Source organism: Lepidochelys kempii, chromosome 6 (assembly GCF_965140285.1).
Source record: "Lepidochelys kempii isolate rLepKem1 chromosome 6, rLepKem1.hap1, whole genome shotgun sequence".
NCBI lineage: Eukaryota > Metazoa > Chordata > Testudines > Cheloniidae > Lepidochelys > Lepidochelys kempii.
Window position 1 is genome coordinate 50,839,942 of NC_136385.1, and position 15,295 is coordinate 50,855,236.

General features: G+C 37.6%; 1 protein-coding gene across 12 annotated transcripts in view; it reads left to right on the top strand.

Moving 5' to 3' along the window:
* The window catches only part of PPFIA1 (PPFI scaffold protein A1), an 88,655-nt gene that overhangs the window by 52,072 nt on the left and 21,288 nt on the right, over nt 1-15,295 (top strand). For 6 of the 12 annotated variants that reach the window (XR_012159381.2, XM_073347883.2, XM_073347881.2 and 3 more), the window contains 8 exons: nt 33-62; nt 978-1,129; nt 1,904-2,076; nt 2,753-2,846; nt 9,837-9,918; nt 10,037-10,237; nt 12,948-13,010; nt 13,502-13,528. Coding sequence is in view for 11 of the 12 variants with exons in the window: in XM_073347883.2 (XP_073203984.2) it covers nt 33-62; nt 978-1,129; nt 1,904-2,076; nt 2,753-2,846; nt 9,837-9,918; nt 10,037-10,237; nt 12,948-13,010; nt 13,502-13,528 (822 nt within the window). In the remaining variant the exon portion in view is untranslated. The remainder of the gene's footprint in view (nt 1-32; nt 63-977; nt 1,130-1,903; nt 2,077-2,752; nt 2,847-9,836; nt 9,919-10,036; nt 10,238-12,947; nt 13,011-13,501; nt 13,529-15,295) is intronic. The other 6 variants (XM_073347884.2, XM_073347873.2, XM_073347877.2 and 3 more) reach the window with 5 other exon arrangements.

The window sequence follows — 15,295 nt, forward strand, 5'->3', positions numbered from 1 at the left end:
TCTTAATTTCTTTTCTTTGCATGCATGGTCAGCCTAGTGATTTAAGGAAACACCGTAGAAAGGTAAACTCTTTAGCCACTTAGTTATGTTCTTTTGCTGTGTCATTTACAATAAAGTATGAGTGCAAATGAGATCCGCTGGAAGAGTTACATATTTGTGAATAATTGCAAATTATTTCATGTTCAGATTTAATCTCTACTATTAAAATAATATTAAATTAAATTAATAAAAAATTATGGGAATAAAGAAATGAAAAGGAAGATGATCTGCTTTAGAGGAAGAAATAGTAATTTAGTTTGAAACACTTTTACCCCAAGTAAAGGGTGTAGTATGTTATCCATTTGCAGTAGCCATTCCTGTGTCTCTGTAAAGGCATACTTGCATTGAATTTTGAAGATTACCAGCACACAATTAAATTACTTAGTTTGAATTTCTGATCCTCATCACACTTGAAGGAACTTCATAAGTGTTGACAAAGGGATTCCTGATTTCAAGAAGTTGTGATTAAATCTAGTAATCATCTAAGCCCATGACATCTAGAACACCTTGTTTAAAACTCTTCTGGTTCCTCATAATTGGAGTAATGTTTTATGTGGCTTTACTGAAAACTAATAAGGGTCAGGTGTGTATATATTGTAATATTAGCATACTTAGTTTTAGGGAGTTGTTAAAGGGAATGTATACTTGCTCTGAGCCCTACTTGCTGGATAGGGAGGCAATGAATTCTATATAAGATTGCCACGGTCTGATTTCCAGCAGAAATATTAATTCAGCAACACTGGTTGTCTACAAAAGTAAGAGGAAGTTCAGAGAGAATGAGTAGAAATGATGGCCCCAGAATAAAAGAGCTGGGAGAACCTTATCACTGTCAAGTGAAAAAATAATCAATACATTTTCTTTTAATTCTTTGTACAGTATTAATGTAGAATTCATGCTAAAAACTAAACCCTAAAGTTTTCATTCTTTTTTTCCTGTAGTCTCCAGTTTCTGGAGAAGAAGTACGAGATGACAAGACCACAATAAAATGTGAGACATCACCACCATCTTCGCCTCGATCTCTGCATTTGGATAGAGTCCATAAAGGAGCTTTGCATACATTGAGCCACGAAGACATCAGGGACATAAGAAAGTAAGTAAGCAAGATGGCAAAAAAATATGAGGGTAATATTCAGATAACGTAGCTAAGGTTCAGATTTTTAAAAAGCTGATTGACTACAAAGTTGTTGTTCAAATCATGCAAGTTTTAAGAAATTGATTTTTAAAACTTCTGAAAAGTTAAAGTAAATGGAAAAGTCAGAATAATTTGTCAGTTGATTTGCTAAAGTTAATATGTATAAGCAGTCCCCTTAGCACATTCATTAATGGCAGCTGGTTTTCTATGGGGAAGTTTTCAGGTACTAGCAGTTTGCCTTTCTTTTTATCACTTTATGTAAAATGCATATTATAGAGAAGAAAGTTAGATGAAAGGAAGCTGGATTTTTAATTTATTATGCAACTCATTTCCAGATCTGTGGCTTAAATTCAACCTATGATCATCTGAACTTGGTAGGGAATCTGACATCTAGTGGATTGTAATATACAAATAACCTGCAGTTGCTTGACATAAGTCAGTCACCCTAATAAGATATCTTAATAAGAAAAGGGATAAAGTGTTGAGATATTGGATGTTGTCCGGTGTTTTTATTTATGCTCCATTTAATCTTTTGATACATCTTCTTGTGATGCTTTTCACATCTTTTGTAACGAGAAATGTTTAAAAACTGGAAATTAATTTGCTGAGGTAACTTGACAGTCTTAACCAGCTTCCACCAAAACCTCAAATTGCCATAAAAATGTATTGTGCTGAAAGTAGGGATTATTTTGTGTGTATTCTTTTACAAACTAAAAAGTTTTTTCTTTAAAGTTCTACAGGTTCTCAAGATGGGCAAGTAAGCAACCCCAGTAGCAGTAATAGTAGCCAGGATTCCCTTCACAAAGCCCCTAAAAAGAAGGGGATCAAATCTTCCATAGGTCGCTTGTTTGGTAAGAGAGAAAAGGGTCGACCTGGACAAACCAGCAAAGAATCATTGGGACAAGGTTGGTTTGTTATCTTCTAACTTGTGTATTATCAACAGTATAAAAGAAAGGAAAGACTTAGGCTATATCTACACTTACTGGGGATTGATGCTGCTGCGGTGGATGCAACGGGGGTTGATTGAGCGCGTCTAGTGAAGACCTGCTAAATTGACCACAGAGCATTCTCCGGTTGACTCTAGTACTCCACTAGAGGAGTAAGATAAGTGGACGAGAGAGCATCTCCCGTTGACGCAGCGCGGCGTCATTCACTTAGTTGAAGTATCGTAACTTAGGTCGACTTGCTGCGATAGTGTAAACAAGGCCTTAGTCTCATGGTATACATTTTTAATGTGTTTTTCTAAGTAATGTTTGTTTTAGATTCTAGGTGCATGACACGTGGAGTGCGGAGAGAATAAAGATATTCTGAAATGCTTGTTCATGTCTCATATTCAAGTACTATATGCTTTAGTGTATCTCTGGGGGGGAAAAAGGGCTATCTTTTTTTTTAATTTCTTCTCATCTCATTAATAAAATGAGTTACCAACAGAAACATAATTGGACAATTACTGCTGATTAGTACATTAGAAAGTACTAATTACTTTGTTCAGGAATATGATAGTTATGCTGGTTTATACCAATAAATTCAAGGTAAAATACAAAAAATATGTCACTAAGTACCTTTCTTTATTCCTTGTAGTTGGCTTGGCAGAAACAGACAATTCTTCTCAAGATGCCTTAGGACTCAGCAAACTTGGGGGACAGGCAGAAAAAAATAGAAAACTACAGAAAAAGTAAGTTATCAAATATGTAATTTAGGGGAAATGAATAATTTGCGTTTAAAGGAAAAACTTCAAAGATTATGCCTGATGCAGTATCAAGCCTCATTAAGTTTTGCAGATTTATTTTTTACATACATCTCTAATATAGTGTGTTTAAAAATGAGTTGTGGTCTTGACAAACCTGATGTGATGGCATTCAGCACTGAAATCATTACGGTAATGATAAATGAATTTTGGAAAAGTAAAAATGGACTTAGTAAAAAGGTGTCTTGAAACAGAGATGGTCATTTTATATTCCTGTTCTTGAGGTTTGTTCCTTGTGTAAATTGCTGGCAAGAGTCCAACAAGTGTCTTATCTGCCAGCTGAGAGCCACATAGTGCAAGCCTCCCTTCTTGGAACATTAGGGATCCCTAGTGTGTCCAGCAGCTAGTTCTTTTTAACAGTTGACTATGAAGCAGTTTCCTTTTTTCATTTTGTCTGCTCACTAAATTTATTACTCAAGATTTTTCTGTTTCCTCTTGTCTTTTCATGGCTTTTGCCCCGCCCCCCCCCTTTTTTTTTTTTTTTTTTTTTTTGGTACATTAGTTTGCTGAACACTTACTTGCCAGTCTTTGGATATATCTACACTTTGAGCTCGATGTGTAATTTCCAGGGTAAGGAGACATACCTGTGCTAGCTCTGTTTGCATAGCATGCTAAAAATAGAAGTGGGAAGCGTGGCTGCCTTGAGTAGGATCTCCTCTGAGATCCTAGGTATGTATTGGGGAAGCTAGCCCATCCCACTCCTCTCGCCACCCTGGCTAAACTTCTGTCTCTAGATAATTTAGAGCTAACATAGTTATGTATTCTTGAGCTGGAGATTGCACATCCAGTTCGAAGTATAGATGTGCTCTTTTAAGTGACATGTTTTAAAGAGCAGTAATTTTTTGCCTGTTTCTGGAATCTTTCCAATAAGAATTAAGGTGCAAAAAAATTTCTGCTTTGTTTACCATTTAAAGATGTACTGCATTTTGTGGTGTTGCCAAATGAACCAGGCAGCAGAGAGGTAGCAAAGTCCATGAGTGCAGAAGGCAGATGAGAACTTTCATGGTGGTAATCTGTGACTTAATATTTAACTGGCAGAATAGAATACTATTGAAAACTTGAAGGTAGGCAGAATTAGGATTTCATTGGGTCCTTCCCACTCACCCTCTTAATAAGATACTAGTTGGCTGTCATTATGTTGTGCGTTATAAAAACAAGAACATATATTTTTTTATACATCTATAGTATTACTGTTTTTAATCCACCCAACTATTGTTTTCCTCTGTGTCAGAAACTAAGCTGAATTGATTTAAGGTCAATTATGGATGTCTTGCTTCATCTTCGGGAAGATTAGGTAGTGAATGTGCAAGAAGCAAGCACATCAGAGTTTCCCTTTTAAATGAAAATGACTCCTAAAGTGCAGAAAATATGCTCTTAAATTCAGTAGCAAATAAAATAAATGTATGGTTAATTGCCAAGAAAATTGGCAACATTTTTATTTGAAAACTTCAATATTGGTAATCTATTTTGACTGTAATGACACAGTGAACTGTTGCTTCTAAAATTGCTGATACATGGAATCCCACCTTGTGATTAAATTCTGTTCTAAAGATTTTGATAGTTTATGGAGTTTTCAGATATTACCTCTACTTTCTTGAAAGAGTTCAGAGTAACAGCCGTGTTAGTCTGTATTCGCAAAAAGAAAAGGAGGACTTGTGGCACCTTAGAGACTAACCAATTTATTAGAGCATAAGCTTTCGTGAGCTCTGTGTATATATAAAGCCTGCTGCAGTTTCCACGATATGCATCTGAGGAAGTGAGCTGTAGCTCACGAAAGCTTATGCTCTAATAAATTGGTTAGTCTCTAAGGTGCCACAAGTCCTCCTTTTCTTTTTTCTTGAAAGAGAAATGTTAGCCTAGCTATATCACAGCAGCACCTATTACCATAGCTTTTTGTCTTTGCACTCCCCCTCCCCCCCCTTGGAAAATGTTCTTGAGTCTCAATGCCAGCTAAAAAATTCACATTTTGCAAAAATAAGACCCAGCAAAAACATTCACATGCAATTCTGGCTGGCTTCCACCAACTCAAAAGCTACTTCTTGCAGGTGAATAATAATCATTTTGCTTTGAAAATTAATATGCACTTGCTTCCTGGACTGCCTTTCAAAATTTTGTTACCATTGCTGGAAACTATATTCAGATCATTGGCCGTTCTCCATTTACTGAGTTATTTTGAAAATATTTACCCACATATGCAAGTATGTTACAAGCATAAACTAACTAATCCTTTAAACAACCCATGATATTTATCAGGTGTTACATATCAAGTTATAATTTACAAATGACAAATCATAATTGGAAATTGTGGCTTTCCCAAGATCAAAATATAGGATTTCATAAACTCTGATTCCCAGTCCTGTACACCCAGTCCTGTACACATATGTGCTTACTGATCAATATGATGGGGTTTACATAGTAAATTTCAAAATGCAAAGAGTATTACCGAAAAGGCATAGGTTGTCATAAAAGCCTTGTTATGCTGGTGGAAATATGTAGCAAAAATGTACATTTTCTTTAATTTTACTGTCCCACAGGACAGAGTGTAGGACTCTTCAACCTGTATGAGTTGGGGTCTAACATAGGGTTGCCAGTTGTCCAGTTTTCGATTGGAATGCCTGGTTGAAAAGGGATCCTGGCAGCTCTGGTCAGCAGTGCTGACTGGGCTGTTAAAAATCTGGTTAGCGAGGCTAAGGCAGATCCCTGGCTCTGCACAGCTCCCAGAAGTGGCCGGCATTTCCCTCCAGCTCGTAGGCGAATCTGTGGCCACGGGGGCTCCATGCGCTGGCTCCGCAGCTCCCATTTGCCATGGTTGCGGAGCTGCCTGGCTGCACCTCCACCTAAAAGCCGGAGGAAAATGCCAGTTAATTCTGGGAGCCGCCTGAGATAAGCGCCACTCAAAGCCCGCACCCCAGCCCTGAGCTCCTTTCCGTACCCAGACTCCCTCCCAGAGCCCGCACCTCCTCCCACACTCAGAATCCCTCTGCCCCAGGCCCCCCTTTGTACACCTCAAACCCCTCATCCTTGGCCCTGCATCAGAGCTCACACCCTCAGTTGGAGCTCCACCAACATCCCAACCCTCAGCCTGGAGCCCCCCCTTCACCCTGAACCCCTCATTTCTGGCTCCACCCTGAAGCACACACACCCAGCCCCACTCTCCTACACCCCAACCTCCTGCCCCAGCCCGGAGCCCCCCCCATACCCTGCACCCCTCATTTCTGGTCCCAACCCAGAGCCCACACCCCTAGCCAGAGCTCTGACCACCTCCTGCACTCCAACCCTCTGCCCAACCTAGTGAAATTGAGTGAGTGAGGGTGGGGGAGAGCGAGAGAGGGAGGGAGGGGTGGGATGGAGAGAGCGGCGGGGCAGGGTCTCAGGGAAGGAGCAGGGGCAGGGCAAGGGTGTTCAGTTTTCTGCAGTCAGAAAGTTGGTAACCCTAATCTAGCATTCTTCACATCACAGTACTATACTTTTATCAGTGCATTCCAAAAACTTGCCAAAGTGCACTGAACACGGGAAGCACAAATACGTTAGAAATAACTAGAGAAGATCCATCGCCACCTCAGTGGGAGTAATCATAAACATGAAAAGGATAGTGTCAGAGCAAATTCTCAAGGCTAACTGCTCATTTTCAAAAACATGTACACAGTGAAGAGTATCTGAGTGACTCAGTAAGATTCCATACGCTATATTGCAAAACAATATTCTGGTAGCTTTTGTGAAAAGGATTAAGAATTTCACATTTCTCTGAAACCTAATGTAAAAAGTAACTGTAGCAGCAGTGACTAAAAAGCTACTTTGTGCTTATTTTATGTATCACTTCATAACTTTTTGTTTTGTTTCTGTATACACAATCTCAAACGTGTTTGCAACAGGCATTGTTACCATTTTATTTGAAGTCTCTATTAACAATCTTATGTTTAAAGAACTGAATTACAGTATTACATTATTTCATTCTGTTTGTTTCTAAATTTGTGTTACGAGTTCAGTTTAATTATAGTTTTACATTTTTCCTTCATTGTTTTATTTCCTTATTATTTACCATTTGATGTGGTAGTGCAAAATCAGGGTAAGTTTATATTTAATTTATTAGGATTGTTGTGGATGTGTGAGAAATTTATCTGGAAACTTTCTTTGATTTTAATGATGTATTAGAAGCCCTAATTGTTCAGCAAATTAAATGCATGTTTTTACAAGAGGTGATGTTTCTATATTAGACAGTGAAATGTTCTGTTGAAGCATTTATAGTGAAAGCCTATTAACGGTATTTGTTAAGGCATTGACAAAAACAAAGCCGTTTATCTTACACTGCGTGCTCTGAATGTACATAATGTGAATTTCGGTACTTCATTTAAATGATAAAACTATACCACCTAACAATTTTAACTCTGTTTTGGAAAGCTGTTTAATAGTACTAAATTTTTCAGTGTTGCTGTAGCATTGCTGAGGTTGTCCATTTGCAAGGTTGACTATTGTGCTTTATTCCATGAGATAACTTCATGCTTTTTCTTGCTTAACCTACGTTGCTTTTAATTGTGTTGCATATGTCACCTCTCCATTCTGTGAATGACACCAGTCTTGTTACCCTTTTTAGCATCTTCACCACTACAGTGTTAATGCTTTTTCATACTGTACAAGTAATGAAATGATACAAGATTATTGGAAATTGATTCCTTGCATAGGAAATGGAATTTTGTCATTTCCTGGAATTTTTATTTTGACCTCACCCCCTAAAATTTGCAAACCCATATGTAAAATTGAGTGTACACAGGTGATGGGACGTGGGTCATGGATTATGTGGGAGTAGGGAACAGGATGTATCCCTTAACTGTTCAATTCCAGTTTTAAAAAAAAAAAAAAGATATAGAATTTCTTAACAATGTAAATCGTTTTGGACTATTAGCTGGACTTCATTAAAACATAATTTTAGCCTTAACTTTTTTGTTTGTTGGTTTTGTTTGCAAATAATTATTTTAAATAATCCATTTTTAAAACCAAGATTTTATCACAAAATAAGAAAATAACCTGTCAGTTTTAGGTGTTCATTTTCTGGATAAGTACTTGTTTTTTGCTTGCAAGGTTATTCTCAACCTTATTACTATCGTCTAGTTGGGACTTCAGTTGAACATTAAATCATTCACCTACAAAAAACTATAGGAGAAACAATAAAATCAATGATCTGTCTGTTGATCGCCTACGACTGGCTAATTTCTCATAGTCTTGACACTTCAATATATATGAATAAAATGTAAGGCTTTTCTGTACCCTGACTGTAATTATTACGTTGCAGAGCCGTAGTTGTACTAAAGTACTTTTGTGGCTGTAGCATTCTAAGGCTTCTGAATTTTGACAATTCCTTAAGACAAGAATCATTCAATATTATAGGTCTAGAGATGTGGACATTGTTCACTTTTGATGAACACCTATTGACTTAAATGGAAAGAGATCATGCGTATGTAGCCAAGGATACAGTATCTTGTTACTGCATATATATTTTTAATAGAATACTGTACCAGAGATGGAGCTGGATTATTAAAGAAAGTTTTTGGTGACTGTTGTATTTAAAAAATTAGTGGAAATTAATTCGTGAGAATAACTGGTCCAAATTTATAAGCTGGATAAACAATGGGGAAGAAGAAAAAGCAAAATTGAAATATGTTACAAAATTCATCAAATTAGCTAGCTCTAACTTTGGCTGTTTAAAAATATACTGCCAATGCACAAAATCATGCTGTCAGTCTAAATTTATTTTTTGTTGAATTTTTCACTCTTACCTTTAATTAAATATAACATGCAAATACTGTTCCCATGGTATAAATGCCACATAATGCAAGTTCTCATTTGCCTGTTTACTTGGGTCTAATTGTGACAAAAGCAGGTTTTGACCACCATCTTTGGGACCTCTTCAACGGCCTTTGTAGTGTGTACAATAACTACATGTATGCTGTAATGCAAATAGTTGGGATTGTACTGTCCATACTCTAGCCTTAGTCTTTTTTCATTACAAGCAGGCAAATCCTGCTTAATGGTAGCTTAATGGACAAAACTGAACTTCAAAAGTCCTTACATAAATTCCATCTGGTGCAGAATGCCGTTCCTTAGGATGTCTGAATTTATTTCCTTGTTGTAGGTTTCAACAGTGTCGATTATGATTTCTTTAATTTAGAAGCCATTAGAGAGTCCCTGTCCAGTAATATTTTTAATGCTGTGTATGTGTATTAGAATCCAAAAAGCCAAACATAATTTTAGTCCAAGTTCTTTTTTTCAGATCTATGAGTGAGACTGTATAAGCTTTATCCTCCTTTGGGAGGATGAGGAGGTATAAATAAGTGGGGAAGAGAGAGGTTGGGGAGTATGTCAGATATTTTATAGAAAACAGAGTGAAACTTTTTCAATTAGTGTTTACAGAGGGTTCCTGTGACAAAGAAATATGTTGTAATAGTTGTAAAGTATATTTATTCACTGAATAATAGCAAATTTGCTACATAATCAGTAAGTGATGTCCGTTTTAACCAGTCTCTCACCAGCGTAGATTGATGGTTTTCAACCTTTTCTACCAGATCTCCTTGAAATCCTCCTCCAAATTATATGGGACTCCCCTCTCACTTAGCAATATGGTAAGGGCAGGATGAACACAACCATTTGGCGCATGTTTGCAAACACCTGGCACAGAGCATTTTCTAGTTCCAAAAAAGCAAGACTTAGTATTTCTGCAGTACTGAAATTTTACCCTGATCATGCCATGCCGCATTTGCTATGGCCCTGTCCTCTTTTCAGGTATCTTTGTGTCTGTAAGATTGTTAAAGGAGAAAAGCTGGATGAAGGAAACAAAATACCAGTGTTAAATAAATGAAACGTAGAGTTAAATTACTATTTCAATATTACTTTCTCTTCATTTAATGACTGTTTCTATAATTTTAGACATGAATTGCTTGAGGAAGCTAGAAGGCAAGGTCTGCCTTTTGCACAATGGGATGGCCCTACTGTGGTGGTGTGGCTAGAAGTAAGTGATCCCATTTTAAAACATAGGGTACCTATACTTGTAGCATTTTTAGTAACTTGAAGATTTGAAGAAACATATATTTACATATATTACTGACATATTATTTTCTATTTGCCAGTTGTGGGTAGGGATGCCAGCATGGTATGTGGCTGCTTGCCGAGCAAATGTGAAAAGCGGGGCCATCATGTCTGCCTTGTCTGATACGGAAATACAGCGTGAAATTGGAATCAGTAATCCTCTGCACAGGTTGAAACTGAGGCTTGCCATTCAAGAGATCATGTCACTAACAAGTCCATCTGCCCCTCCTACATCAAGAACGGTAAGAAAAAAATTGGAAGTAACTTAAGCTAGTGGGAGGGAAATTACTTCTGAAACAGCATCAAACATTTTTTTCTCTGCTCTGTTAAATACAGAAATTTCTTCAGCAGATTCCAGAATTCTAATGTAAGAATATTCTGAGTGGGGAAATTTGAGTTTTTAAGAGAAATTTTCAGAAATGTACCTTAACTTGCTAAGGACCAAAGTTTAAAAAGAGGAGACTTTTAGTTTCCAAAAAACTAACGTGGAATAACTATCATATTAGCTTATAATAGCTCTTACTTTACTGCCAAAAAACATTAATATTATAAAGTGGACACTGTATGCTATTGAAGTTGAATGAAGATGTCTACTGATTTTTTTGTTTAGGGAAAGATTAGCTAGTTTTCATTTCAACATGACGGTCTATTTTAAATGAGGGAAATATTAAGAATAGGTATAATTTGCCAGGTGTATATTGAATCATTTTTTGATTAAGGAATATAACATACATATATGTAACTGTTGTAAATTAAAGGAAGAGTTCATTTTAGAATTTGTAAAAGATTGAGTAAGTTGCTATCAGAGAGAAATTAATTCAGCCGAACGGGTGATAGGAATTCTGAGCAATGGCAGCATCTCAGTATTATTGATCGTTAAGTCTGCGAGTCTGTCATGGAGGTCATGAAATCCGTGACCCCCGTGACTTCTGCAGTGGCTGGTGCTGGCTTAGGGGCTGCCCGATGTGGGCAGCAACTGAGCCAGAAGCAGCAGTTTGGGTGTATGGGAGGGGGCTGGGGCAGGGAGGTGTGTGTGGGGAAGTGCACCCACCTCGGGGTGGGGGGCTCTCCGGCTCCCACTGACATTGCCCTACAGCTCCTAGGCAACAGAGGGACCGGGGGCCTCCGTGCTGCCCAAGCCTGCAGCTCCCATTAGCTGCAGTTCCCAGCCAATGGGAGCTGCAGCAGCCGGCGCTTGTGGTGGGAGCAGCATGCGGAGCTGGGTAGGGAGCCCCTGTCAATCCCCCCCTTGGCCCTCCCCCACAGCAGCAGCAGGGGTCCCACTCCTGGGCCGCGCACTGCCCCCCATTTTAGTCCCAAGTATTTTTAGTGAAAGTTATGAACAGATCACAGGCCGTGAATTTTTGTTTACTGCGCGTGACCTGTCAATGACTTTACTAAAAATACCCGTGACTAAAACGTAGCCTTATTGATCATGAAGTGTGACTATTGCCATGAGAAACTGTCTGTGATTTTATTGGCTCCATGTGGGCATAGTGGTCCACCTGCACGTAGCCAGTGGCAGTATTGGGGCTTGTGATTGGCACATTCCATATATGCTCTGAATTTTGCTGGAGAACTGCCATGGTTTAAAAATATTTGAGTTACTTTTGCATAATTTAAAGTATTTCTATAATTGCATGAGACATTTCAGTAAAAGGAGAGGGTTGAATTGATATAATTGTATTCTGTCATGTACTGTTACTAAGAGGCGCACTGACTCCTCTTGGAAAATATTGGAAAAAATCCTGGGTAAAGGATATTCTGGTGATTTATTCTCATTCCCCTTTTTATGTTGCTAGAGATATTGTACAAAAACAAACTTCTTGTTGTTGATGATTATTTATTTGTTTTTAATCTGAAGTCAAAGAATTTTGACAGATCATTATGCCGTAATAGGCTAAATTCAGAAAGGAATAAGCGGCAGACAAAATATATTAATGTAAATGGTAGTAACTTTGGAGGAAAAAAAAGGAAAAATTCTCCAGAAAATAAATCCGTATAGTTAGTTTTAAATACTATGGCTTTTTAAGTACTATATTTTTTTCATACCTTTTCCATAAGTTAGCAATGTTTTGTAACGTAGAATGTCTTTCCTATTAGGGAATGGGTTCTTTTAGTTCTTCCTTACTTAGTGGGTTTATGCAGATGTGGAAAAATTTGTTCCAATAATAATAAAAAGTCATCTTTGTTTATATAACCAAAATCAGATTCTCAAATTATAATTATGCTAAATCTTACATAGGTCTCATCCTGCATTCATATTGCACCCAATGGTCTATTTACTTAAATGGTAGTTATGTGGATCTTTGGCTGCATGATCATTCTGACTACCATGTAGGAAAATATTTCTGGAAATATTTGAGGCTTGAACAGAGAGCAAGTGGCTATTGCAGAAACTGCTAATAAGTACTGGTAATAATTTTAGCAAAATGCATATGACGTTTAGTAGATTAGTATCACTTCTCATGAAAATAGTGACTTAAAAAAAATCAAGAATACTTTCAAGTGTGCAGAATTACAAAAATGTTTAATAAAATTAAAATTGCTGTTGTGTTAGAATGCTGTCCAGAAGTACATGTAACACACCAAAGGAAAATTTGTAGTTAAGAACAAATAATTTATAAAAGGGACATTATTAAAATGAGTATTTTAGAATTTTGTTCAACATTACAGTTCTTGTCATAGTTGATTTGTTAATCACATCAGTGTAAACTGTTTCACACACTTTGTAATTGTTAAATAATCTTTGAAAGGAGATGCCCCATGTCAGTGCACCTTTATGCTACATTATCATTTTAAATAAATTTGTACTTCAGACTTTAGAAACCATTGCTTTTGCCCATGCCTGCTCCTTATATGTACCTATTGCTTTTATATTCTGCAACCTTTCCTCTTTGTTACTGCTTTCTTTTCATTGGATGTGATTGGTTCACTGTGGGGTCATATTAGACCACGGGAAATGTCTGGGTAACACATGAAGAAATGGAAAATCTTACAGCCACGCCACAAACGGTTAGTTACAGCACTACACTTCTGTTCCTTTATAGTGCTTTTCCCACTTTTTGATTGCTTGAATCATGTGCCTTTTAGTCTTTCAAAGAATGAAAGTATTAAAAAAGCTCAAGTATTTGGATTATGGCTTCCTTTAGTTACTAACCCTATATGAAACTATAATTCACACTTTACTCTTTTTTTCCCCTTGGGGACAAAAAAAATCAACAGTGATTTTTATTGAAGGCAGACTAACTGTATTGTGTGTACAGCCAAATTAATTTATTTGCACATAAATTTCTTCTTTACAGAAAACCCAATCAGTACAAGCATTTTCCTATTTCCATTAAATTTTATATTATTTTTAAATGCATGGTGCTTGCATTCTTTAGATTTTTAGCATGCCATAAAGATACTGCATCTGCTTTACATCTTTAACTTTGCTCTTAATACTAAACTTATAAATACTAACATTTGTGTGTTCTTTTGCTTTTCTAACCACATAACATCAGGAAGATGAGGAGGGAAGCTGGGCTCAGGTTGGAGATTTTATGTAATTTATTATACAGTATATGTAAAGCAACACAATGCAATTAGAGCATGAATGATAATCTGTTTTCCTCTGAGAATGTTTTGATAATCTAAATTTGTAGATATTATTACTAACCTTATAAACTGGCAATGTGTTTCTCAGACTGTATTTTGTAGTTCACTCATTTTAAAATTTGTTAGCACATCATGAACAAATATGAAAAAACACATTTTGTTTAGAAGAAGTTACATCTGTCATAATACAGTGGGCACTGCACAAGTGTCTAAATAAAAATTTGTTTTTCTTTCCTCTTAATTTCCAAGGCTGTTTAACATAACAGGAATATTCAAAAGCCCTGCTTATTGTTTGTTACTTAAACGATTTGTCCTCTATGACATTATAACAAGTTAATGTGAAAGCTGTTCTTCCTTAAACTGTGGTCTGTGACTTTTTTGGGCTGAGCAGCAGAACAGATAAATGGTTAGAGAATTGGTTTAATACCAAATAACTCCTTATTGCATCTAAAGCCTGGAGTGCTGTGGAGATGCTGGCTCTGTGTCAGGCCAATGGTTCAAAGAAAATATCTGCCTTTATGGAAGACTCTACTACAATCTCACTATTACCATGATCACTGGCCAACTTCTATTATCATAGAGATGCTATGTCCAGGCACAGTGTGTTTTTTGTGTCACCAGTAGAGTCCTGCTTGCACAGTTGTTCAGCCTTAGAACTGTAGTAAATCCCATTTGTAGCCTTAACTAATGTGATGGAGTCTGTCCAGGTGTGTGTGTGTGTGAGAATATAATATTATATTATATAGAAAAAAGGATAAAAAGTAAAATAACAGAGAGCTTCTTTAACCCAATATCTTTGAACTGTACAACTTCGTTTCCTCTCTGGCCTCCAGCACAGTCCTGTTACGGAAAGTATAATTTCTTCTTCGAGTACTTGCTCATGTCAGTCCCATCCTAGGTGTGCACGCACACCATGTGCATAGTTGCTGGAGATTTTTTGCTTAGTGGTGTCCTTAGGGCTGGCCTTAGTGCCCCCTGGATGCACATGCACCGGTATAAGGGGCACCGCTGGATCTGCACCCTCTCAGTTCCTTCTTACCGCCAGTGACGGTTGCTTGGAACAGTCTTCTTGCTCTTGCAAGGCTTCCCTAACAGAGGTCTGTATCAAGCAGAACATTTTTCTGCCTGTCTTCTTTCTGAAGCCTCACAGCACTGCTCTGGAACAGAGGCTTCACACATTAGATGTCGGTGGCCTTCTATATCGAAGGGACTAAACTCTTACGCAAGACTACACAGCTTTTTGTAGCTGTGGTGGACAAGATGAAAAGACTAACAGTGTCTTCCCAAAGAATCTCATCCTGGATAAGCGCCTGCATCTGAGCAGGCGAAGATTCTGCCTCTAGCTATCATGACAGTTCATTCCACAAGAGCCCAGGCTTCAGCAGCATCATTCCTCATGCAGTTACCAATCTAGGACATCTGCAGGGCTGTGACATGGTCATCGGTTCATACCTTCCCGTCCCACTATGCCATCACCCAACAGGCCTGTTGCGATGCCAGTTTCGGGAGAGCGGTGTTGCAGTCGGCATGTCTGTAAACTCCAAGCCCACCTCCAAGGATACTGTTTGTGAGTCACCTAGCATGGAATTGACATAAGCAAGCACTCGAAGAAAAAACTATTACTAACCTTCTGTAACTGTTGTTCTTTGAGATCTGTTGTTCATGTCCATTCCATGAGACATGGTGTGTTCAATATCTCA